At 42.7% G+C, this 27,240-nt stretch overlaps 1 protein-coding gene and 1 pseudogene across 2 annotated transcripts; one reads left to right on the top strand and one right to left on the bottom strand.

Moving 5' to 3' along the window:
- Positions 1–252: 252 nt before the first annotated feature.
- On the top strand, positions 253–24,557 carry LOC139464581 (general transcription and DNA repair factor IIH helicase/translocase subunit XPB-like). Of its 2 annotated transcripts, XM_071246101.1 has the most exons (21): positions 253–355; positions 1,934–2,020; positions 4,299–4,420; positions 4,959–5,039; positions 5,622–5,777; positions 7,178–7,252; positions 10,082–10,207; positions 10,742–10,962; positions 12,193–12,264; positions 13,798–13,904; positions 14,060–14,163; positions 14,760–14,832; positions 15,408–15,527; positions 16,123–16,325; positions 17,314–17,379; positions 17,891–18,027; positions 18,328–18,424; positions 19,161–19,278; positions 19,814–19,962; positions 21,432–21,545; positions 24,080–24,557. In XM_071246101.1, exons 1-21 carry the CDS (start codon positions 322–324, stop codon positions 24,203–24,205), a joined length of 2,388 nt encoding a protein of 795 aa, XP_071102202.1. In that variant the 5' UTR covers positions 253–321; the 3' UTR covers positions 24,206–24,557. The 2 variants fall into 2 exon arrangements, with proteins under 2 accessions (XP_071102202.1, XP_071102203.1); XM_071246102.1 differs by lacking the exon at positions 4,299–4,420.
- Positions 22,637–23,959, bottom strand: LOC139465082 (salivary glue protein Sgs-3-like; annotated as a pseudogene).
- Positions 24,558–27,240: the final 2,683 nt, after the last annotated feature.

Genomic DNA, 27,240 nt, shown 5'->3' with positions numbered 1-27,240 from the left:
TGAACCAAAAATACAAATGGACAGAGACTTTCGTTAATTAGAATTGAATAATGTATGAGCACCTTGGTATTTTCAGAATAATGTACAAGCATGTTGATATTTTATCTAATTTCTAATGTGTTTCAGTATTGCACATAAGCATCATGAAATGCGATGAAATGCAATGAATGGCTTGTAGTTATCGTTGTTCGACAAATATTCCCACTTTTGAATGAATAAAAGTTCTCCTTTTTTAACTCAGTTCATGTAAGAGTTACCTCATAAGTGCTGACATTAGCGTAAGATAAACATGTTGAGAAGATATGACTGAGAAATTCTAGGATGGGGGGAAGTAAAAAGGACAAGCGTGATAAAGGTACTTTAACTTAAGAGGGAAATAGACATGTCCAGTTACACACGTCGGAAATTTTAGTATTGTCTAAAACAGCAACAGTGTCTACTTAGTATTGTACTGTTTAAAGTGTTTTGTGTTTTCGGGAGTAGTGCACTTTATCACAATGTTTTGAAATAGTGATGAGAGACAGAGACCAAACACAACCACGAAACCACAAATATCATGTCATATGAGTTTATTGATAATTGATGTTAAAAAAAAATTAATTGATTAATTAAGGGTTGTTTACTACAATTACTTCACACACAATGATCAATCTTCACGTTACCACTAATGTGTGCCAGTGTGTAGACAACACTGTTGTGGGTAAGACAGACTGCTGTCGTCAAATAGAAAGTCACACCTTATATTTTCTTCTCTTCCAAATTTCATCTGTTTTTTTCTAGTGAGGAATGAAAATAAATTTCATCATCAGGTTTGGATAACTACAGATCTGTATATATTTTGTCAATCAAAGTATCGTTGCATCGTGTGTTTTCTAGCCCCTAAGAAGTATTTCTGATTATGTGTCTTATAACAATCCCAATATGCTAAAATTAGGTCTTGGCTTTGAGGAAATTTATTTCTGTTAACACTTATATATAGATGGTCAAATGAAGCTGTCTTGTTAATTTTATAGTGATGATGCCTCGCTGAGCGAGATGAGTCAATCATGGACCATCTTGTTACTGTTACATGATTTAGAGCCCCTCCATTACAGACAAATTAAAAATAGATGCACAACATGATCAGTCACGTGATATTACAGACAGGAAGTTTACAAACAGCAGCCGATTTTTTCTAATGCAAAATTATCATCAGATCTAGTTTAAGTAATATATGCATTAGTCAAAAAGTAAGTTTAGACAATGTTTTCTTAAATTATTGTATATCTTATCTCGTGTTGCTAAATTCATAACAGAACTTCAACAGAACTTCCTTGATTGCGTCCTCCTTGATTACGTCATTAAGTTTGTGGTCACATATTGTTTAGAGACTCGAAAAGAGGGGAGGCTAAAAAACATGTGAAGTGGCGTATATTTTGTCAAAGTACAATACCAAAATGCTGTAAAGTCAATACTCAACATGTTTCATCAATCAGTAGTAGTTCTGCAAAAGCATCAATGCATTCATACAGAAATTGTTGTTTGTTGTCATGACATGTTTCAGTCTATGTAATTTTTCTCTCTAGGGTAACAGGAGCACTAAACAACAGCAGTAATGAGTAGATGGCGTGATGCTAAAACTTGGATGTATTTCCCAACGTACATTTCACAAAACATTTTTTACTACTCCAGTTGGGGTTTAGGATATACTCTGAGGTATAATACTCTAACTGGTGATTAGGATAAACTCTAAGGTATGATACTGCAACTGGCATATTATACCCCTGGTCAATCTGCAGTTACCCTCAGGTGTGCCCCTCCCTGCAGTGTTTGATTGTACGATAAACAACTACCACTCATCGTTTATTTCTTAAATAAACTTTTCATTGAATTAGTAATTATGTTTCTTGCAAATTTTGGTATCTATATTTGGAGGACGATGTTTGTGTTTCAGGAGAGAGATCCTCGAAGAGGGCCAAAGTCGTTGAAGTAGAATATGATGACTTTGATGATGAATCCCAGGAAACAGATAATGTCAAAGGTTGTTACCATGGTTACAGAGGACTGCACTATTTTGGAAAGCAGAGCATATATATCTTTATGACTAAGTTGATAATGAACCATTGTTCTACACTTTTAGAGGTGGTCGGGTAGCCTAGAGGTTAAAGTGTTCGCTCGTCACGCTGAAGACCCGGGTTCGATTCCCGACATGGGTACAATGTGTGGAGCCCATTTCTGGTGTCCCCCGCCGTTTGCTGGAATATTGCTAAAAGTGGCGTAAAACCATACTCACTCACTCTACACTTTTAAGTGTCCCAGTGACAAAAAACTTATGGCAAACAAGCTAGTGGAAATCAACAATAAGCTGTTTCAGTCAGAGGTGGTTATTATCCCCAAGAATAATCGTCTGTCAAGTTTTTGTTTCTGGTGCATAACTTGGAAACTGTTAAATATGTTATTATGAAATTTTGCATATGTATCAAACACATGCTGAACTTTCCCTTTTGATGTTTTGGTATTTCTAAGAAAAAATGTTTTTGGTGTTTCCTGGGCAAAAAAAACAGACTTAGACTCAAATCTTGTAGCATTTGTTTCCGGAGCAAAACTTGGAAACCGTTTAATATTATATTTTGAAACTTTGCATATGTATCAAACACATGCTGAACTGGAGCCTTTGCTGTTTCCTTTGCAACAAGGTGGACGCAACCCAAATACAGGTTACTTTCATAACCACAGCATAGCTTATAAACCCACAAACCACAATTTACAAGTAGCACCCAGGCCAGCCTACTTCCATGCAGTGGGTTTAATTATTTTTTGGGCCGTTCACAAAAAGTTCAGTGAACTGGTCAAGACTGATTAAAAAAATTGATGCCATAATGTCTTTTTCTGTCGTTACCCTCCCTTTCTCCATGTATATTCACTACTTTATGAACAAACAAATGTCTAATGTGCTCCATGGTGGGGGGTAATGATAACCCTGTTTTCTTGTTGTCATTTTAAACATCAGATTGACCAGTCAGAATCTGACCACCTCCATGGTCTTGTGGAAGAGCATCTGCCCGGAGAGCAGAAGGTCGGGGGTCGATCCCCGGCCTCATCATACCAAAAGACATTAAAAGATGGTACATGTTGTTACCCTGCCTAGCGCTCGTCATTTAGGGGCTAAAACAAGGACTGGTCAGCTCGAAATCAGTATTCTGTGTCTGATTGGGGTGTTCATGTTAAACTACAGCATGGTATCTCACTGGGCTAGCCCTATGAAATCGGTATGGTCCAGACTAGTACAAGAAGCTACACTTATACACACACATGCATGCACGTGACTATATAAGGTCAACAATCTTGAATGCAACATAAAACCCAATTTCACATCACCTCACCTCACCTCAATTCATCAATGGGAATTGAAAATTGTCCATACTCATAAATAGTCTGACCCCAATCTCATTAAAATCAGATCTGGGGGCACGGGTGGCCCAGTCGTCTTAAGGCGTCGTGATTCGCTGTGCAGAGTTGCGTCCCTTAGGCAAGCCAGAAACCTATGATTGTGGGTTTGAATCCTGGTTCACCCCGATTATGTTTCTAGGTTTGTCAGCACCATACCCGTGTTCGTGGGTTTCACGGAAGTGGTAAACGTCTGAGACCTGCATCACTTCGGGCTTTCCTCCCACATAAAGCTGACACACCGTGATATAACTGGAACACTGTTAAAAGCGGAGTTAAACCCAACTTACTCACTCACTAAAATCAGATCTTAGTTCTCGCTACCACTAAACAAAGATCTGAGGACATAACATTACAGGTCACATCAGAATGACCTTTCATCCGAACAGTCAGAGCGTCGCTTACCAGTTCATGTAAGTGATAGTCGGAATGTGATGCAACCTTGAAAACTTTAACACGGGGTATTCCGAATGATAGTTACGGGCATAAAGACATTCCAGAATGTTCTTTTGTTCAGGTTTCAAAGTTTTAATCGAGAATTTGTCAAAATATGTTTTGAAGGGTAGTCGCAAATTTAAAATTAGTGCCATAAAGCACGAGAAAGCTGCCTTCTGACTGGCTAATGTCGACTTCTTGTCAGTCATTCCATAGGTTGGTCAAAGTTCGCAAAAGGTCGGTCTGTCGTGACCCATAATGGGCTGTCCTCAGATCTTTGTTCAGGGGTAGCGAGAACTAACATCTGATTTTAACAAGATTGGTCTGACTCAAACTTGAGGCCCTTGTGCAGGTCCTGTGGCGTCACTCTATGTGAAAAACACCATGCTTTCACTGTATTATTGTTTTAGTCTTGATTAGGATTTATGTTCTTGTAGACATCGCAACAGTTGCATCTAAGCAGGTGGAAGAACGAAGTGCAGAAGATGAATTTGGTGCCAAAGATTATCGCAAGCTCCTTGAGCTGAAACTTGACCACAACTCGCGACCCTTGTGGGTGGTAGGTAATCCCATTCTCAAACTTACCTGTTGCATAGATGGTTGCTCATGATGTCAATCACTGGGTTGTCTACATGATGGCAATCAGTAAATAATTGCCCAGGCATTCCAGTGATTGACATCATGAGCATCAATCCACGCATTTGGGATATGATGAAATGCATCAACCAAGTCAGCAAGTTTGACCGGCCGCCCCCGTTGGTCGCCTCTTACGACAATCATGGTCACCTTTACGGCAAGCAGGGTGGTCAGGTAGCCTAGTTGTTAAAGCGTTCTCTCGTCACACCGATTCCCGACATGGGTACAATGTGTGAATCCCATTTCTGATTACCCCACCGTGATATTGCTGAAATGTTGCTAAAAGCGGTGTAAAACCATACTCACTCACTCCCTCACTTTACGGCAAGCATGGGTTGTTGAAGACCTATTCTAATACATGTAATGTAGTGTTGATGTAAAACAATACTTTTTCATCAATGATCAATTGCTGTTTGAAGTCAATCCTGAAACCATCTCACACACAATTACAACTGTTGCAGGCACCCAATGGGCATGTGTTCCTGGAATCCTTCTCCCCTGTGTACAAACATGCCCATGACTTCCTCATCGCCATATCCGAGGTGAGACCTGACACTCTCAAACATGCTTAGTCAGTTACAAGTCTAGTTTTGTACCAGTTAGCTAGTAAATAATATTGGTGTGGACTTGCACATATTGAAATTATTAATTTTGAATAAGCGATAGATATTATAACTATACCACTGTATACCAAACCAGTTTGACCAGTTCTACAGTAGAATTTGTTCTTTTTACTTTCATCTTGTGTGTGCGTGTGCTTCTCATCTATCACCTGTCTTCATTTATCATCTAGTGGTGAACTGGTGCCTTTTGATGATTTCAGATTTTTTATTATTATTTCTTCATTTCTTATATTTTTCATGAAGACAATTTGGATTAAACTGAAAATGAGGGTAGTGTTCATATCCAGAGCAGAACACCAAAACTGAATATTTCTTAATGAAACTTGTATATAGATCAGACTAGTGGCGACTGGATCAGATTAACATGCACTTTGGTATTGCACAATGTGTAATACAGCTGTATGTTTATTAAACGGGTGATCTCTTCACAGGCAAGTAATAAAACCCTGAACCTATTGTAGTGATTGGGGGCTAAGTGTAGATGTGAGTGTATTTTTGCAGCCAGTGTGTCGACCGCTCCACATACATGAGTACAAGCTGACGGCCTACTCCCTGTATGCAGCTGTCTCTGTGGGCCTGGAGACAAATGACATCATTGAGTATCTCCGCCGACTCAGCAAAACATCCCTCCCTAACGGAATCATTGAGTTTATAAAGGTTTGTGGAAAAATAGGGGACAGTAATATTTCCATCGTGTGTATTTACATCTCAGGTCATGGATGTTTGTAAGAGACAGTTACCAGACCTTATCACTGACAACATGAAAATGAATATATAGGTCACAATAGAAGGGGAAATAACACTATTGTTTTCATTCAAAACAACAGGGTTAGAAATTGGCACTAGTCCTATAGTCCTTACCAAATTGCCCAATAGTAAAGGTATCCTAAGGACTAGTAGAATTTTGACATTTTTAAAGGTTTTGCTATATGCTATCATTATAAGGACCAGTGGACTGAAACTGTTAGTTTCTACCGCTGAACAACTGTTTTTCTTTGGGTTTTGAAGGGGTACACAAGTCAATATGTTTAGATCAGGTCATTTAAAGAAACACATGTTCAACATTTATATTTTATTTTTGTTTTGACTGCCAACCCTACAGTTTTGAAAAAACCCTAGATCAATGAAGTACTGTGCAGGTTTGTATACACGATGTTGCTCCATCACACATGAATACAGACAGTCACTTTGCCATGTAGTCACAGCCACAGCCTGGTTCTTGCATGAGGGAAATGACAAATGAGCACTCAGATTTTGTTGTACAAAGTACAGTATGCACATGCCACAGCCTTACAGCCATCTACTCTACTTGCTTCCATGTCAGGCTACCGTAGGGTGAACACGCAATTAATGCAAGGAGCTGTGGTTATTTGACAATCTCATTAAAATCAGATCTTAGTTCTCGCTACCCCTAAAGACAGATCTGAGGACATCCCATTACGAGTCACGTCAGACCGACCTTGCACGAACTTTGACCGACCAATGGAATGACCAATCAGAAGGCAGCTTTCAAGTGCTTTATGGCACTAATTTCAAATTGGCGACTACGCTTCGAAACATATTTTGACAAATTCTCGATTACAAATTTGAAACCTGAACAAGAAAACATTCTGGAATGGCTAATAGATGGTCTAGATTGTAAGGATTCAGTCATTAAACCCGTAACTATAGTTCAGAATACCCCATGTTAAAGTTTCTGAGATTGCATAATTAGAAATCAAATTCTGACTGTCACTTTCAAAATCTGGTAAGCGACGCACTGATTGGTCGGATGAAAGGTTGTTCTGACGTGACCCCAAATGGGATGTCTTCAGATCTTTGTTTAGTGGTAGCGAGAACTAAGGTCTGATTTTAATGAGATTGGGTTATTTGACTTCTGTGAGTAATATATGGTTTCATGTCATAGCTTGTCTTAGACTGAAGTCACTACTACCTGACTACACCGCCTCTCAGTTGTTTGTAATCACAGGTGAGGGAGGCATTTATAAAGACCTGTGATGTAGTGATGATGTAATGTAGGTGTGTGAGCTGGTGTTCACCTGTTGTGTCTGCTGCAGCTGTGCACTTTGAGTTACGGGAAGGTGAAGCTGGTCCTGAAGCACAACAGATACTTTGTGGAGAGCCAGCACCCAGTGAGTACCCTTGTGTCATGTCCAACAGTTCCGTCTCCAGTGTATTTACTGATATTGACCAGTAAGATATGGCTTGGACTGGCTTGTTCCAAGGCTGACAGTCACTGTGTCCACAAGAGCTTCTAGAGCTTCTGACCTAAGAATTATTTGACCCAGTACACATCTTTCAGTCAGCCGTAATGCATCTTCCCAATGCAAGGGAGATAACTGACTATTAAAGTCCTCTTCTGTTTCCACCCTGGCCAAACAAGGTTGGATTTTCTGAGTTGGATTTTGGCTGGACAAACAAGTCTATGCATAGTCTAATCAAAACTGCTTAATGAAATTGACATCTGGTTCGTAAACAAATGGGCATCGACAGATATTTTCCAAATCTTTTCATGTTTTTGATCAACATGCTACAATGCACATGCACTGGGTCTCTGAGATAGGGACTGTGAAACTTTCATTAACCAGATCAGATCGCCTTGATTGGGTGATACCATTTACATTTGAAGTAAAATACAACGATATGAGATGTGGAATCTGATGGGTCAATTAGAGGGACATAGAAGGGACATAAATCATAATAGCCACTGGTGGCCACAACTGAACCATGAAATTCCAGCCTAATTTGGCAAGAGTTCAAGCTGGACTTTTATAGTCAGTTAACTTCCTTGCCTCGGGAAGATGACACTATTGGATCACAGAAATGTCCACTGAGATGGAAGGGAAAGAACATGTAGGCATTTCTGTTCTTAAACAAAACACCCCTGAGACTGATGAAGTATCATCATGGGTCGATTTGCTTGCATTGGTATAGTTTCAGCAGGTCCTTGTTGTCCGGCACTAACAGCGTAATGTGCCAACATTGCCCAACTGACTTGCATGGTATGATTCAAGAGCGCATGTCGACCGCAAATTCAGATGACTGTTGCTGTTTTTAGTGGGGAAACAATGATTATGCTTAACAAAAAAACTTTGGGATCATGAATATATATAGGGATAGTTTTTGTAATGAAGACTGAGCACACAATTTTCTACAAAATATCTCCGAAAAATAGTCAAGAGCCCAAGCAGTTTTTGTTCAGTGTATTTGAAAAGTATGCATATGATTGAAATGAAACTGACACCCAACATTTTGTTTCTGGTAATTTAGTCCAGTATTTTCTTATGGGTTTCTGGGTAATGTTATATCTGTCATTTAAGACGACCAACAGATGTACCCTTGTTTGACCTCCACTATCTTCCCGAGGCAAGGGAGATAACTGACTGTTAAAGTCCAGTTTCCACCCTTGCTGAACTAGGCTGGAATTATTTTAGCTAGACAAATGGAGCCTGTGCATAGTCCAATCAAAATCATGTAACGAAATCTACATCCGGTTCATAAACTGACGTGCAGATTTCGTTCGATTGCAGTATTTGCAAAGCATGTGAACTGCCTACTCAGTGTCAACAGATATTTTACAAATCTATTTTTATCCAGGTGCTCACATGATATGATGCACCTCGCGATATACAAGACCTGTTTTATCACAAATAGATTTTGATGATCAATCAACCCGTCTTCACTGGGCAACGCCATTTTGTTTGAAGCAAATGCAAATGATATGAGAGATGGAATCTGAATTGGTTAAATAGGAGGGACGTAGAAGGGAGATAACTCGTAATACCTACTGGTGGCGCTATGATTGAGCCCAGAAATTCCAGCCTTGTTCAGCAAGGGTGGAAACCTGACTTATATAGTCAGTTAACTCCCTTGCCTCACGAAGATGTCAACTCTAGGTGTATCACACCCGTAAACATTATGTTCCTAAATTATTTCTTGCAGTTTCGATTGTGAATAAATATCAAGTGGAGAGAAAATATGTAAATTGTCCTATTGTCCTACCTTGGCTAAAGCTGTGAACCTTCTGGTTGCCTCCCCAAACCAGTGACAAGAAGAGACGTACCGTATATGACCGCGTATAAGCCGAATTTTGAGGACCAGAAAAAAGATTCTGTAGAAAGGGGTCGGCTTATCCACGGGATACACTTTCATGATAGTATTTTTCAGTGGAAACTATTTATGTTTAATCAAAGTTTTATGTGAATATTTGATGTCTGGTCTGTTAGCTATGACACATAAATGTCCCCTTAAATGGGTCTGGTAATAAATTGTTTTCTTCAACCTATGTGGTGTATCAGTCAGTATATACTGGTACCCAATATTTCCTTTTTGCCAGAACACAAACAGTTTTACTGTTTACTCTTAACATAAAGGCCCTTCAGGATTTAGTTTTGTACATAGGCAGATGATACTAGCCATTGATTTCTAACTTCAGTATTGAGGGGCAGTCGGGTTGCCTAGTGGTTAAAGTGTTCGATCATCTCATGGAAGGCCTGGGTTTGATTCCAGACATGGGTACAATGTATGAAGCCCGTTTCTGTTGTCCCCCTGCTGTGATATTTCTGAATATGGTTAAAAGAGGTGTAAAACCATTCTCTCTCACTCTCTCACTATTTCAGTATTGACTATGATAGGCTAATCCATGCTATTTATTGTCTAATTAAAGTGATTGTTTATGACTCAGTTTAAGCAATGTGATGCCTCTTAATTTAGGACAAGCTAACATACGATGCTATGCATTGTTGGAAATGTCACAGGAGGCTCAGATGACTCTTGGGAGCTTCAGTCAGAGTTATTGTCCCCAGACAACGTGGGACACGGATCAGGCTTTTAGTTAGTGGTTTGTCTGTGACTTGAATATTTCCCAGCTGCCGTCATTTAGCGGAATTTATTGCTGAATGTGGTGGTCAACAACAAACAAAACATCACTGTTCAAAACAACTGCTTTACGTTGTACACAGGATGTCCTCCAGAAGCTGTTGAAGGATCCTGTCATCCAGGAGTGTCGCAAGCGGGACGATGCAGAGGAGGACGCCACTGCCGAGGGCTTTATCAAGGGAGAGGTGTCGGGGAAGTCAGCACTACATGTATGTTAGCTTTATCAAGGGAGAGGTGTCGGGGAAGTCAGCACTACATGTATGTTAGCTTTATCAAGGGATAGTGTCAGGGAATTCAACACTACTGGTATCTTAGCTCTCTCAATGATATGCCCAGTCACATAAGCTGTCAGAATTTACTGTACAGAGTTGTCTCCCTTAGTCATGCCAGAATCCATTGATAATGGATAATGAATCCCAGATTCACCCGGATTCTGATTCTTGGTTTGTCACCTCTGTACTGTTGTTTCTGGTTTGCACTGAAGTAGTAAAACATCTAGGACCATCATCACTAAAGGCTGTCCTCCAACATTAAACTGAAACACTGTGACATGACTTAAACATATTTCAAAGCTCTGAAAAACTCACTCACTCTCAGAATTGTACTTGCTCCTGCATCATGTTCTTATGGCAATACTCACCCATGTAAACCAAAACCAAGTTTGATGGAACGGATGTTATTGCATAAATTATTGGAATTTGGCTAATAATGGAAATGTTGAATCACTGTGATTGAATGTCCAGTTGAACAGGCCAGCGACGACAGCCGCAGGGTCATCATCGCAGCCAGATCAGACAGCAACAGGGGCGGAGGGGGAGACGGCAACGGAGGAGGACAAGGTGCCAGACGATATATTTGACTACTACGACAAGCTGGACAAGGAAGAGGATGATGAGGATGATAATCAACTCAAGACTGTGTCCTTTGAGGTTATGCAGGAGCGTGTGGAGGATGTGCAGAAGCGGTGAGACTTAGACACATCCACCCACAGTCTCACAGACACACACCCACAGTCTCACAGACACACACCCACTGTCTCACAGACACTCCACCCACAGTCTCACAAACAGTCCACCCACAGTCTCACAAACACTCCACCTAGAATCTCACAGACACACACACACCCACAGTGTCACAGACATACCAACCGAAAGTCTCACAGACACTCCACCCACAGTCTCACAAACATTCCACCCACAGTCTCACAAACACTCCACCCACAGTCTCACAGACACATCCACCCACAGTCTCACAGACACATCCACCCACAGTCTCACAGACACACACCCACAGTCTCACAAACACTCCACCCACAATCTCACAAACACTCCACCCACAGTCTCACAAACACTCCACCCACAGTCTCACAAACACTCCACCCACAGTCTCACAAACACTCCACCCACAGTCTCACAGACACACACCCACAGTCTCACAAACACTCCACCCACAGTCTCACAGACACATCCACCCAGTCTCACAGACTCTGCCACCCACAGTCTCACAGACAATCCATCCACAGTCTCACAGACACATCCACCCACAGTCTCACAAACACTCCACCCACAGTCTCACAAACACTCCACCCACAGTCTCACAGACACTCCACCCACAGTCTCACAGACACTCCACCCACAGTCTCACAGACACATCCACCCAGTCTCACAGACTCTGCCACCCACAGTCTCACAGACAATCCATCCACAGTCTCACAGACATGGCCACCCAAAGTCTCACAGACACTCCCACCCACAGTCTCACAGACACTCCATCCACAGTCTCACAGACACACACATTTACTGACACGGACATCCACACAGAACAGACACACATGCTCACTGATCCTGAGACATACAGACATATTTACACAGAGAAAAACACACAAATCATACACACAAACACGCATACTTAATGACACAGATCGGGCACACAGACATTCAGACACAAATGGATAGACACACACACTTAAAAACAGGCACAGACATCCACACAGATCAATCTCACATACACACACAGAAGAAAACAGAAATCGAAGACAAAAATGAAAACACAGGCACAAACACACTCCTACACACACATGTACAAGTTAACAGCCATACACACACACTCAGATACACCCATGTGTAGACACAAGACATTAATGGGTTTAGTTGACTGTACATATAGTTACTGATGTTCTTGGCTTGGGTTTCAGGTGTATAGAGCTGGAGCATCCTCTGCTGGCAGAATATGACTTCAGGAATGATACAGTCAACCCGGATGTGAAGTAAGTAAATTCACAACATTTGTTTGTTTGTTGTTTAATGCAGCACTCGGCAATATTCCAGTTAAATGACGGCAGTCTGGACCAGACAATCCAGACAATTGGTCTTCAGCAACCCATTCTTCCCATAAAAGGCGACTGTGCTTTTCGTAAGCGGCGTCTAATGGGATTGGATGGTCAGGCTCACTGACTTTGTTAATTCATGTCATCGTATTCCAATTGCGTGGACCGATGCTCATGATTTCAATCACTGGATTGCCTGGTCCAGACATGATTATTTACAGACCGCCGTCATATAGCTGGCATATTGCTGAGTGCAGCATTCAACAACAAAGAAAAAAGAAATCTTACGAAAAAGCATAGGCACATTTTACGACAAGCATGGGTTGCTTAAGACCTATTCTACGCGAGATCTTCATGGGTCCAGAATAGTTTGCATCTGGTGAAACCCTGATTCCATTCTTGATGCCAGTAACGTTACAAGCATGAGGATTCTCAGTCAGTCCTCTATACCCATTGCTGGTCATAAAAGCCAACATTCGCTTTGCAGAGTTGCCTCCCTTGGACATGCCAGAAACCTGTGATTGTGGGTCCAAATGCCAGTTCGCCCCGATTATATTTCTAGGTTCGTCTGATCCATTCCGGTGCACATGTGTTTCACCGAAGTGGTAAACATCTGAGACCTGCATCACTTCGGGCTTTCCTCCCACATTAAGCTGACACGCTCTGATATAACTGGTATACTGTCTGCATCTTATTGATTTGTTTATTGTAAATGGAAGTTGAATAAGTATACAGACTGTTATATCCTGTGTTCCTGGGAATAGTTTTTCAGGGGTTGATAGCCAACTGATAAGGATCTGGTGGTTGGCAGTACAATATGTGACAGAGCTATTTGTGTGTCATCCTGTTACAATGGGTGGCAACATCATGCTGTAAATGGACTCGATCAGTCTCAGACCGCCATGATAGCTGGGAAATTACTGACTGCAGCACAAAATAACTCTCAGTGACTGTTGAGAGCTTGTTATGTAAACACCACAAATAATCCATCACTGTCATGACAGCATTTAAGATGTATGTGTGCATTGAGGACACCAGAAAATGTTTAACAAATGCAACATGTTGATGTCCATACTGGATGTTCTGCTCAATTCAGTGATCATGTGACAAGGGACATGCTAGAAGACAAAATGGCTACGTCACACTTATCGTGGAGTATATCGTGGTGACATCTCGGTAGACAGATGAAGTCGACATCCCGATTGGCAGCTAGTTAGATACTGACAGAGAATGGGAATCAGATGGTATGCAGACGGGTTGCTGCAGAATGGAGGCCATTTTGTAATAATAGTGTGCCTATGTCACATGATTGGCAACCGGTAGAATCAAAGGAGATCTCGCTAACTATTGAACAATTACTTAAAATAACATTTTTTTAACATGTTGAAAAGAAATATGGTGTTATCTTGGTACTGATCACTGACTGCTGAGGCCAGGAGTCTGAATTGACTGATCTGAGTGTGGTGTTTTCAGCATGGATCTGAAGCCGTCCACAGTTCTGCGACCCTACCAGGAGAAGAGCCTTCGGAAGATGTTTGGGAATGGCAGGGCTAGGTCAGGAGTCATTGTGCTACCCTGTGGTGGGTAGTCAAAGCTGTTCATGGCACTGTGATTTTCATTTAGATATTGGAAAATTTAAATTTTCATTTATTTCAAAGTATTCAGTATTGTATATTTGAATGTGTGGATTGTGGGGAACCTTGTGTTGATGATGTCTGGCTTGTTTTGAAACCAGGTGCCGGTAAGACTCTGGTCGGGGTGACGGCTGCCTGTACTGTGAGGAAACGCTGCATATGTCTGTGTACATCAGGAGTGTCGGTGGAGCAGTGGAGGTCACAGGTGAGTGAAGGTCACGTGCTAGCAGGGGTCGCAAGTGCGTGGAGATCATAGATCAATAGAGGTTGCAGGTGAATGGAGGTCGCGGGTGAATGGAGGTTGCAGGTGAATGGAGGTTGTAGGTGAATGGAGATCACAGATCAATAGAGGTTGCAGGTGAATGGAGGTCGCGGGTGAATGGAGGTTGCAGGTGAATGGAGGTTGTAGGTGAATGGAGATCACAGATCAATAGAGGTTGCAGGTGAATGGAGGTCACGGATGAATGGAAGTTGCAGGTGAATGGAGGTTGTAGGTGAATGGAGGTCGTAGGTGAATGGAGATCACAGGTCAATAGAGGCTGTAGGTGAATGGATGTAGCAGGTGAACGGAGTGGGAAGGTGATTGGAGGTTGCAGGTAGATGTAGATTGTCAGTGGAAGAGTTCTTGCAACTGAAGCAGAATCTCATAATGATTACTTTATATCATATGAAGTAGTTTCTTCTGGAAGTGTATGTGATATGTAGAGACATAGTCTCTTCAGTAATATAAATACTTGGTGTCTACGATCAACATGACCCTGTTTCAACAAAGGTAGATAACTCCAGTGTTGTGTTTTTTAGTTCAAGATGTGGTCTACAGTAGATGACAGTCTGATCTGTAGGTTCACCTCAGATGCCAAAGATAAACCAATGGGTAAGTGTGTCACCAGACAGATGCATCCCTAGTTATCATAATTCAGTTTATCATATACCTCTCAATAACATCAGGCATGTTTGCATGTGTGATAGAGCCTACATAGAGACGGTCATATCACATGGGGTGTAATAACCAGACCTGTACTACAACCCTGCCGGGCTGATATGGCTTGTCAATGCATTGTGATGAATCATCGGTATCAGCCCGGGTAGTAAGAAATGGGATTTACATGTCTTAGTGTGGCACGGCTAGCTGTTCCGTGTCAATGTCTTCCAAACAAGGTGAAAATTTGAATATTACTTCAACTTCCACAGGTACACTTACAATTTAATGTTATATTATATGATAAAGAGGTTAGTATATGGCAGTTTTCATATCATACCCAATATCACCCCTCAACTCCCAAATCAGCCCTCTTGCTTTCATACCGTGGGTGATATGGGGGTCTCGGGTTGATATGGTCTATGATATGAAAACTGCCATATAATCTAAGTATTACATGAGAGTCTGTTATTCATGTCTGTGTGCATGTGTGTCTATGTTTCTGTGCATACATGTGTCCTGTATTGCAGGCTGTGCCATCTGCATCAGCACCTACTCCATGTTGGCGCACTCCATGAAGCGGTCGTGGGAGGCGGAGAAGATGATGGAGTGGATGCAGAGCCAGGAGTGGGGCATCATGCTCCTTGATGGTCAGTATACTTTCACTATCTAGATGTACTTCTTCTGTGTTAGCAACGAAAACAAAGATCTGTTGGTCAGAATGTTTACCAATAGCATGGCCACACTAAGTTATATTTGAAGCCGCCTTGATATAACTGGGATAATTCTGATTGTGGCATTAAGCAAAATCTGACCATGAACAAATACTTGATTCTGATTGGTCAATCAAAGGTTTCACATCGCAAAAACCACTGCATCAGTGCAGAAGCTAAGATTTATTTATTCCCAGTTATTGTCAGGCATTTGGAAAACAATGTACAATGACTGGTTATAACAGGAGCTGTGGCTGCTACAATATTCAGTATGTGTGCCAATTTGTTTTGTGCAGGAAACACAATTTCTAGGTTTCAAATCTCAAGGACCACCACTGATTGAAACAGCTGATTAGATGCCTACGATGCTAATATTTGTATTTTTCTCAATCATTGTCAGACATTTTGAAGCAATGTTATGTATGATTATGTGTGAAAATACAGTATTGACGTAAAACTACCCGTACGTTTTTGTCTTTGTTGCTCTGTTGTCCTCATTGATGATAATTTCTTCATGATTGTTTGGAAACAGAGGTACAGACAATTCCAGCCAAGATGTTCCGACGGGTGCTGACCATTGTCAATGCCCACTGCAAACTGGGACTGACCGCCACACTGGTCCGTGAGGATGACAAGATTGCTGACCTCAACTTTCTGATCGGCCCCAAGCTGTACGAGGCTAACTGGATGGAACTGCAGAATGCCGGCTACATTGCCCGTGTACAGTGTGCTGAAGTAAGGCTACATTGCCCGTGTACAGTGTGCTGAAGTAAGGCTACATTGCCCGTGTACAGTGTGCTGAAGTAAGGCTACATTGCCCGTGTACAGTGTGCTGAAGTAAGGCTATATTGCCTGTGTACAGTATGCTGAAGTAAGGCTACATTGCCCCTGTACAGTGTGCTGAAGTAAGGCTATATTGCCCTGTACAGTGTGCTGAAGTAAGGCTACATTGCCAGTGTACAGTGTGCTGAAGTAAGGCTACATTGCCTGTGTACAGTGTGCTGAAGTAAGGCTATATTGTCTGTGTACAGTGTGCTGAGGTAAGGCTACATTGCCTGTGTACAGTGTGCTGAAGTAAGGCTACATTGCCTGTGTACAGTGTGCTGAAGTAAGGCTACATTGCCTGTGTACAGTGTGCTGAAGTAAGGCTACATTGCCTGTGTACAGTGTGCTGAAGTAAGGCTACATTGCCTGTGTACAGTGTGCTGAAGTAAGGCTACATTGCCTGTGTACAGTGTGCTGAAGTTAGGCTACATTTCCCTGTATAGTGTGCTGAAGTAAGGCTACATTGCTCTTGTACAGTGTGCTGAAGTAAGGCTATATTGTCTGTGTACAGTGTGCTGAAGTAAGGCTACATTGCTTATGTACAGTGTGCTGAAGTAAGGCTACATTGCCTGTGTACAGTGTGCTGAAGTAAGGCTACATTTCCCTGTACAGTGTCCTGAAGTAAGGCTATATTGTCTGTGTACAGTGTGCTGAAGTAAGGCTACATTGCTTATGTACAGTGTGCTGAAGTAAGGCTACATTGCCCATGTACAGTCTGCTGCAGTAAGGCTACATTGTGTGTGTACAGTTTGCCTAGTTGCGTAAGGGAGGAAACTTGACTTTTATAGTCAACCTCAGTTGACACCCTTGCCTCAGGAACATGACCTATCACTGGCTAGATGATAAGTAACGTTCGTCATTATGTCAAGTAAGTTATTCTGTGCTATTTATTTTTCAGGTCTGGTGTCCAATGGCGCCTGAATTCTACAGAGAATATCTACAGATGAAATCAATGAAGAAACTGGTATTTGATTTTATGAATGTTTGTCCAAAGTTCTTGGTAGTCTATATCCACATATCTTTTTACTTAAATCTCTCTGTCTGGCCCAGACATTCAATAATGGGTTAAAGAGTTCACTCAACACGCCTCAGACCCAGGTTTGCCCATCACGCTTAAGGCCCAGGTTCGCCCATCACGCTTAAGGGCCAGGTTCGCCTCCCCACATGAGAACATTTTATCATGTCCATTTCTGGTGTCCCCAGTTGTGATATTGTTGGAAGATTGCTAAAATAAATAATAGTGTGAGCTACTTACTGGCCCTGTTATTTCTCAACCATCCAGCAGGTAGTCCAATTCGCAAGAGGGCAAACACATGTCCTTGCTAAATGTTTTACCTCCCTGAGGTGTGAGGTGAAGTGTCCATGAAAGGGATTGGCCATTGATTCCTAGATAGATCTAGTTGAGGGGACTCACTGGGATTGTTGTAAGTATAACATATATCAGGGAATTGACTACATCCTCCTGTCTCCTCCAGCTGCTGTACTGCATGAATCCCAACAAGTTCAGGGCCTGTCAATTCCTCATCCGCTACCACGAGAGGAGGAACGACAAGATTATCGTGTTTGCTGACAATGTGTTTTCTCTCAAGCATTATGCTATCAAACTCAATAAGTAAGTGCTGTTTCTGAAGTGTACATGTGTATATGTTTGTTCAGACATCTTTCTTTTAACATTTAGGAATTAAAATTCTGACAGTCTTGACTGTCATTCTACAGCACAAAATCAGATGTATTTGCCAGACTAATCCAAAACTTGACTTGAGAACCTGAAAAAAGAATTGTTCACACAGCATGTTTCAAGTGACCAGCTCAGTGATGAAAATCACTTTTACTTGTTCCCATTTTGAATGGCCCAACATCATAATATATTCCTTAAAATTGGTGTAGACTACTGACTGTATCACTGTTGCAGACCCTACCTGTACGGCCCGACCAGCCAGGGGGAGAGACTGCAGATTCTCCAGAACTTTGTGCACAACCCTAAAGTCAACACAATCTTTGTGTCAAAGGTAGACGTTTTAGTGCTGTTTCCGGGTATGTTTCCATGTGTGAACATTGGACATGTTGAAGGAATGAAACATTTTCTGAGGATGTTCAAATTGACTAAGGAAGTTGCATGCGCGCGCGCACGCGCACACATGCGCACACACGCACACACGCACACACACACACACACACACACACACACACACACCATCGCTATACAAGTGCAATAATCTTGGACTCGACGTTGACCTCACCTCTTTGGGTATTCAATATATCTTTAATCCCATGGGTCAAGTTTGTTGGGTTTTTTAAGCCAATGGGAAGAAACTTTTTTCTGAAATGATTCAGCTTAAAATGCTGTTTCAGCTGACCTCCAACTTGCATCTGTTCATGTCCAAGTTAAAATAAAAGAGACAAAACTTTTGTGCAGGCAGCACATTGATACTACTCCAAAGAAGTTAAAGAACATGACATGATTAACTGAAGTAATATGAAATCATTGCATGTTCTTTAACTTCTTTTGATTAGTATATATGTGCTGCCTGTATTTGATAAATAAATAAACATCTGTAAAGAAATAAAGGTATGCAAGGTGAAAGAGTACAATGGGTTTTTGATACACTGTTTTTAACTATTTGATTTCTTTAATGTTTCATGAGTGTTTGTATGCAAACATATCAAAATGAAATTAGAAATGGGGAATTATTTCGTGTGTTTTACACAAAGATGCAACTTTAAATATCTGGGGTCCGTGTTCAGGTTGCAGATACTTCATTTGACCTGCCAGAGGCAAACGTCCTCATCCAGATATCCGCTCACGGAGGATCCCGAAGACAGGAGGCTCAGAGGATGGGCAGGATTCTGAGGGCAAAGAAAGGTTACACTCCAAGTTTATTATTCTTTTCATAATTTGTTGAAAGTTCACTCACTCCTAGAGATTTGAAACAGTTTCCTCTGTTGTTTTAACGTTAGGTAGAGAAGTAGGTTTCATGAAAGTGGTCCAATTTGGGACCTGTGTCATTACAGACTTTCCTCCCACATAAGTTGACATGCAGATATGTAACTGAATGCTGACCCACTTGGGCTGGGACGAGTGACTGGTATTCGGGTCGGGTCGGGTCGGGTGAGTCCTGAGCAGGACCCTGGTACCCACAGGACTAGCTGGAAACCATGGTTTATCTCATGATATATGGTTAATGACAATAACAATCCATAGATACACAACAAGTTGCTGGTGTTCTTTTTATATGTTTCTAAATAGTTTTTAGCCTAAGACAATTCCCAATCTAACATTTTTGTACCTCTTGAGACGTACAGCAGGTACCTGAGTACTGACAGATAGTTGATCGGTTACCCAGGTAGTAAATTTGGACTCGTCACAACCCTAACACACACCATGTATTGTGTCACAGGTTCAGCAGCAGAGACGTATAATGCCTTTTTCTACACGCTGGTGTCTCAGGACACCATGGAGATGCAGTACTCCCTCAAGCGTCAGCGCTTCCTCGTCAACCAGGGCTACAGCTACAAGGTCATCACCAAGCTGGCTGGCATGGACCAGGTCAGTCTCACTCTCCTCACTCTCTTGCCAGGGGGACCACCTCCATGGTCTAGTGGTTGAGCGTCACCCCAAGGAGCAGAAGGTCTGGGATTCATACCCAAAGTCATTAAAATATGGCATTAAGGGGCTAAAACAAGGACTGGTCAGCTCGGAGTCAGTAACTGTGTCTGCCTGGAGTATTCATGTTAAATTGCGGCATGGTATTTCAGTGAGCTAGCACTGTAAAAGTGGCATATGTCCGGACTAATACGATTAGACGCACACACGCATGCACGTCGCTACACAAGTGCCATAATCTTGGACGCGACACTCACAAAGTCATACTCACTCACTTTCTTGCGAGGTTTGCATTTTGACAGTGCACTGATGGCCTGGGTCAGTTTGTCAAATGTTAAAATCTGTGTGTTCACACTGGTCCGACGATTATATGTTTCTGGTTTATTAACATCCCTGCATGCAGCTGGTAGTCATGGCAGCCCAATTATCAAAGGTGCTGCAATTTGCTGTTTTGAGAAGCAACTCACTCAAGTATTGTGCATGATTTTTCATCAAATACGAAATGGTTATTTATCTCTGAAAGCACTTTGATACGGAAATATAGATATTTCCCATCAGATCCAAAGTATCGCCAAGCACCCTATTTTCGAATAAAACCTGTTTTCAAACAGCCATATTGAAAGTGATTTTGTCGCGTTATAACGTGAGGTGGGACATCGACAAGGCCTTGAGAGTGCACACGTTCAGCCTGTCAGCATTGGGTTCATATGAAGTACTGTACACCTGTCAGAACAGTCTGTCGTCATTCAGAAATTTGGTGCCCATGCCTTGATGAAAAGGAAGACTGGAATAGTGTTAACATTATCATTTGACAAATATTTATATTTTGTGACTGGGTTTCAAACTTTCAATTACTGTTTCAGTTTAAATGCCAACCTGTAAGAAATATGCTGAAAACTGTGCGCCAAAATTTGTCTGTTCATTCATGGAAACCCCGCTAAAGTACTTAACCAATCAGGTGTTGTCAAAAATAAGTGACATAACTCGAGTGCAGTAGAAGTTTACACACCATGCAAATGAGGTCAAGCCTTTTATTGAGGATTGTATTTCTTGTGGAATGGAGCTGAATTGTTAAAGACATCACCCTCTGGTGTGAAGCAGAATTTGAGTTTTGATTTGCTCATCCCTCGAAATATCAGTAATGCCATCTTAACTGTTCGAAAACAGGGTATGTCAGGATATATTGTACTTTTGTTTCCCTCTGTAGACAGAAGCTAATAAAACATCGCCAGCCATCACAGCATTCAGACAAAGATACACAATGCTTCCATTTATATTCCGACTATCTTGAAATTGAAGAGACTAATATTAGACTAAAAGACTCAAAATTATTGATACCCTAGAAAAGATTTGCATCTTTTTATGATTGATTGACAAATGACGTGAAAGCTGCTGTATGTTGTGTCAACCAGGAGGAGCTGGCCTACAGCACCAAGGAGGAGCAGATGAGTCTGTTGCAGAAGGTGCTGGCCGCCACAGACCAGGATGCAGAGGAGGAAGGAGGGCCAGATGGCGGCAGACCAGGGGTAAGACTGTTGGTGGAGTAGACAGAGTTGTGGCAGGCCGGAAGACTGTTGGTCTGGTAGACTGGGTTGTGGTAGACTGGGAGACTGTTGGTGGAGTAGACAGAGTTGTGGCAGGCCGGAAGACTGTTGGTGGGATAGTCTGGGTTGTAGACTGGGAGACTGTTGGTCTGGTAGACTGGGTTGTGGTAGGCTGGGAGACTGTTGGTCTGGTAGACTGGGTTGTGGCAGGCCGGAAGACTGTTGGTGGGATAGTCTGGGTTGTGGTAGGCTGGGAGACTGTTGGTCTGGTAGACTGGGTTGTGGTAGGCTGGGAGACTGCTGGTCTGGTAGACTGGGTTGTGGTAGACTGGGAGACTGTTGGTGGGATAGTCTGGGTTGTGGTAGGCTGGGAGACTGTTGGTCTGGTAGACTGGGTTGTGGTAGGCTGAGAGACTGTTGGTCTGGTAGACTGGGTTGTGGTAGACTGGGAGACTGTTGGTCTGGTAGACTGGGTTGTGGTAGACTGGGAGACTGTTGGTGAGATAGTCTGGGTTGTGGTAGACTGGGAGACTGTTGGTGGGATAGTCTGGGTTGTGGTAGACTGGGAGACTGTTGGTCTGGTAGACTGGGTTGTGGTAGGCCGGAAGACTGTTGGTGGGATAGTCTGGGTTGTGGTAGACTGGGAGACTGTTGGTCTGGTAGACTGGGTTGTGGTAGACTGTGAGACTGTTGGTCTGGTAGACTGAGTTGTGGTAGGCTGGGAGACTGTTGGTTTGGTAGACTGGGTTGTGGTAGGCTGGGAGACTGTTGGTCTGGTAGACTGGGTTGTGGTAGACTGGGAGACTGTTGGTCTGGTAGACTGGGTTGTGGTAGACTGGGAGACTGTTGGTGAGATAGTCTGGGTTGTGGTAGACTGGAAGACTGTTGGTTTGGTAGACTGGGTTGTGGTAGACTGGGAGACTGTTGGTGAGATAGTCTGGGTTGTGGTAGACTGGGAGACTGTTGGTTTGGTAGACTGGGTTGTGGTAGGCTGGGAGACTGTTGGTCTGGTAGACTGGGTTGTGGTAGACTGGGAGACTGTTGGTTTGGTAGACTGGGTTGTGGTAGACTGGGAGACTGTTGGTCTGGTAGACAGGGCTGTGGTAGACTGTTGGTGGGATAGTCTGGGTTGTAGACTGGGAGACTGTTGGTCTGGTAGACTGGGTTGTGGTACGCTGGGAGACTGTTGGTCTGGTAGACTGGGTTGTGGTAGACTGGGAGACTGTTGGTGGGATAGTCTGGGTTGTGGTAGACTGGGAGACTGTTGGTCTGGTAGACTGGGTTGTGGTAGACTGGGAGCCTGTTGGTCTGGTAGACTGGGTTGTGGTAGGCTGGGAGACTGTTGGTCTGGTAGACTGGGTTGTGGTAGGCTGGGAGACTGTTGGTCTGGTAGACTGGGTTGTGGTAGGCTGGGAGACTGTTGGTCTGGTAGACTGGGTTGTGGTAGACTGGGAGACTGTTGGTCTGGTAGACTGGGTTGTGGTAGGCTGGGAGACTGTTGGTCTGGTAGACTGGGTTGTGGTAGACAGGGAGACTGTTGGTCTGGTAGACTGGGTTGTGGTAGACTGGGAGACTGTTGGTTTGGTAGACTGGGTTGTGGTAGGCTGGGAGACTGTTGGTTTGGTAGACTGGGTTGTGGTAGACTGGGAGACTGTTGGTCTGGTAGACTGGGTTGTGGTAGACTGGGAGACTGTTGGTCTGGTAGACTGGGTTGTGGTAGGCTGGGAGACTGTTGGTTTGGTAGACTGGGTTGTGGTAGACTGGGAGACTGTTGGTCTGGTAGACTGGGTTGTGGTAGACTAGGAGACTGTTGGTCTGGTAGACTGGGTTGTGGTAGGCTGGGAGACTGTTTGTGGGATAGTCTGGGTTGTGGTAGACTGGGAGACTGTTGGTCTGGTAGACTGGGTTGTGGTAGACTGGGAGACTGTTGGTCTGGTAGACTGGGTTGTGGTAGGCTGGGAGACTGTTGGTGAGATAGTCTGGGTTGTGGTAGACTGGGAGACTGTTGGTCTGGTAGACTGGGTTGTGGTAGACTGGGAGACTGTTGGTGGGATAATCTGGGTTGTGGTAGACTGGGAGACTGTTGGTCTGGTAGACTGGGTTGTGGTAGATTGGGTGACTGTTGGTCTGGTAGACTGGGCTGTGGTAGACTGGGAGACTGTTGGTCTGGTAGACTGGGTTGTGGTAGATTGGGTGACTGTTGGTCTGGTAGACAGGGTTGTGGTAGACTGGGAGACTATTGGTCTGGTAGACTGGGCTGTGGTAGACTGGGAGACTGTTGGTCTGGTAGACTGGGAGACTGTTGGTCTGGTAGACTTGGAGACTGTTGGTCTGGTAGACTGGGTTTTGGTAGACTGGGAGACTGTTGGTCTGGTAGACCGGGTTGTGGGAGACATGGGGTAAGCCTGATGGTGAGGGAGACTTGTTGTATGTGCACAATGTGCCCATTCTAGGTGACCGGACTATTGTGAACAGCAGCATGTAATGTAGCTCACCCACTCACTTCCTGTCTTCAGGTGTTCCGCAAGGCTGGAAGCATGAGCTCCATGTCAGGAGCAGATGACTCGGTGTACATGGAGTACAAGAGAGGGGGCCTCAAGTCCGCAGCCCTACATCCACTCTTCAAGCGGTTCAGGAGATGACCTGGCCCATCATACACGAAATAGTCAGTATGTTGAGGAGGAGAGAGCTTGTCCCAGCTTGTCGAGCTTCAGCCGAGGCAGATCCAGGTTTTGGACATAGGGGTGCACACTGTTCCCAGGTCAGGAAGTGAACAATAACATATTGGCCGACACATGTGTGCACCCAGCTTCATGCAGTCAGGCACTATCTGCAGGACAACGCACAGAGCCGTCAAGGGTCCAGAGGTTGTCAGATGAATTTGTACAGCAATGTAATACAAGAATGTATTTGTGACCCATGTCATATGATGCTGACAGATGGCAGTTATGTCTGCATTGTGTCAGCAAATGATGTGCTGTAAGAATATTTTGAGTCCAGAGGAATAAATATTTTCCTGAAACACAAGCTTGTCTTTTTTTTTTAGCTTACCTGACCATAGTGTACATTATACGGGGAGTCCCCATGTTGGGATGTTGGTTGGTGCATGGTAACGAAGGAGACACAAACCATCTGCGAGGAGGAGTGAGTTGGATTTGACGCCCCTTTCAGCAATATCACCGTGGGAGACACCAGAACACAATATCCATGTGGGGAATCCATGTGGGGAATCGAAAACAGGCCTTCCCCGTGAAGAGTGAACGCATTAACCACTGGGCTATCCCACCGCCCCCGGAGTCTAGGTGCTGATCCATGAAATTTGGGAACAGTCAGATGACGATTTTAGGTTGCTGATCAATTCGTCTGTATTTCAATTATATTTGGTTCATGTAATTTGGGAACGTGATTTTAAAGCAAGATTAGTGATGTTTAAACCTTGAGAACAGTTGTACCCCTCGACAGACTTTGGCTTGGTACTGAGCCTCACATTGAAGGAATTGGATGATGGTGAAATACCCTTATTTTCTGTAGTGGGCATGGCATGATGTCACGTACAGAGGTAAGTTCACAAAACATTGAGTCAACTAAGCAAATTGTTTTGCTGTGACAAGTCGGTAAAAAGAATTTGGTGCTACGGTCTTCTTAAAATGGACAAGCTTCCTTGAGGAACGTGTACTGATCACTGCTTGTCCGGAATACCACGAGTTGGTCACGAATGCATTTTCACGTCTTTGCAGTTACGGAAATTGGCGAGGTTGGCCGATTGGCTATGACAGTCTCGCGAGATTTATGACGTCGCCCTGACGACAGTTTCACCACTGATATCGCCATTGTTGCAACTATCATTGCTATTTTTCTGCTGCTGTGTGCTTTGTATTTTCCTCATCTCCGATTATAAACACCATGAGCTCCTACGCCCAAGGTATTTCTTTATTTCTAAATAAGTTATGACATATCACTTATTCAATTTGGAGTAGATTTCTAGACCTATGGAAAAGAGGAAAGTTCCAGTTATGTCCATTCGTCCTATCTTATAGCATGTTTTCTACGTTAACTTGGGCCCTTTAAATCCTTTTCTCATAGACAGTGTTGCGATGGGACTTATATTTTAGCGTTTGATTAAATCAAGTTTACAATTCCAACCTAAAACGCTGACAGTTTGTTTCTGACGTGAATGGTCCCAGGTTACCTTCTCAGGCCTCTGCCTCAGATTTGATTTTGGATTCACAAGTTAACTGGCCAGCTCCAGATTGGCATGGGATGTGTGGCAGCTAACCTGTGCAACTTGTGCCCCAACTTGTCAATCCTTTTATTCAAAGTGATTCGTTTGTCTATTCACGATGTATCCCAGTGTTGTGGGCTTTCGGGCGTATAAGGGAAGTTCGTAGTTTTCTCGCTAATCACTAGAACTGTAAAACATCTTACTCACTTATAAAAGACGACTTTAGATATTTAAAACAGGCCATCATCTTAGTATTTACAATGTGTGACGCCACACATGGGCCTCCGAAAACGTCTCATGTCCGAAAACCTATGATCCGATGATAGATACTATGGATCCTTTATAACAGTCACTAGCCTCCTTTAGTTAGGCTCAGATTGTTAATGTTTCTATAATAATGAACCAAAATTACTAACGTAGGTTCCCACACCAATTCTGTAAATGTTGTAAATGTAAATCTGGAGTTGTTTTCAGAAAAAAAACATTTTAAACAAACACAATTGGTGATGCATACTGTGGTTCTTTTACACTTTTATCTCAGTAATTTCAATGTTATCATGAAAGGTGTGAAACTGTAATGTCTTGTCATAATTGCAGGCAGGTAGCTTTAGGTCACCTGCCCGACTGTCTCATGGGCTTTGAAATTATTTCAAACACTGCATATGTTAGTAATTCTATAGCCAATATAAATGATCCAAAGTTCACCTTATAATTCAATAAGAGTATTTTATCTTATTTATCTACCAAAGGTTTGTGTTAATTAATTTTCCATTTTCGTTAAAAGTTTCATCTTGTATATCTACCAGAAGCTAGTTATATATCCTGTATGTCCTAGTATATATCCTGATATTCAAATCGTTACTGTCACAATTTCATATTCATGATGATGAATCCTATTAATTCTGAGTGTTAAAGGGGAAGTGTACACTCAAAAATCACTTTCTTTCTTTTTCTAAACAAAACGCAATTTTATAATTAGTTAGTATCTGTGTTTGAAAATATACACTCATTTTTTTTCACAGTGAAAGTAGGAAGCTCACAATAGTGTGAAAGTGATGTGCCGTTATGAGGCCTTCGTTTTACGAGCAAAATAGGCCTGAGTTATCCCCCTTAGATTATGACGTAATTGGTGCCAATTCAACTGGGTCCCTGTCTATTCTCAACGCAAAAGATATCAAGGACCAGTTTGCGGTAAAACAACATGGCCTACGACACACTCCGGCGCAGTGGTGACTCAGCATAACACAATTCTGGCTGGCATCTGAGATGCTAGAATCACAAAACTGTACCTACACCACGTGAAGCGGCTCTAACAAAGCATGATGACGTCATAATGTTTATCAATTGGCACCAATGACGTCATATTGCAAGGGACATAAGCCATGGTGTTTTTGTTATGGAAATAGAACACTTGGAAAATGTGAAAAATATAAATCGTTTTAGTGCAAAAAATAT

Source organism: Haliotis cracherodii, unplaced genomic scaffold, assembly GCF_022045235.1.
Source record: "Haliotis cracherodii isolate W230 unplaced genomic scaffold, xgHalCrac1.p SCAF_17, whole genome shotgun sequence".
In the NCBI taxonomy this organism is placed as follows: domain Eukaryota; kingdom Metazoa; phylum Mollusca; class Gastropoda; order Lepetellida; family Haliotidae; genus Haliotis; species Haliotis cracherodii.
This window is presented reverse-complemented; position numbering and strand designations above follow the sequence as displayed.

Coding starts and splice junctions, on each gene's coding strand:
- LOC139464581 (XM_071246101.1), top strand. CDS start 322: ATGGGGGGAAGTAAAAAGGACAAGCGTGATAAAG. Junction 18,028..18,327: donor TATGCTATCAAACTCAATAA/GTAAGTGCTGTT, acceptor TCACTGTTGCAG/ACCCTACCTGTACGGCCCGA. Junction 21,546..24,079: donor CAGATGGCGGCAGACCAGGG/GTAAGACTGTTG, acceptor TCCTGTCTTCAG/GTGTTCCGCAAGGCTGGAAG.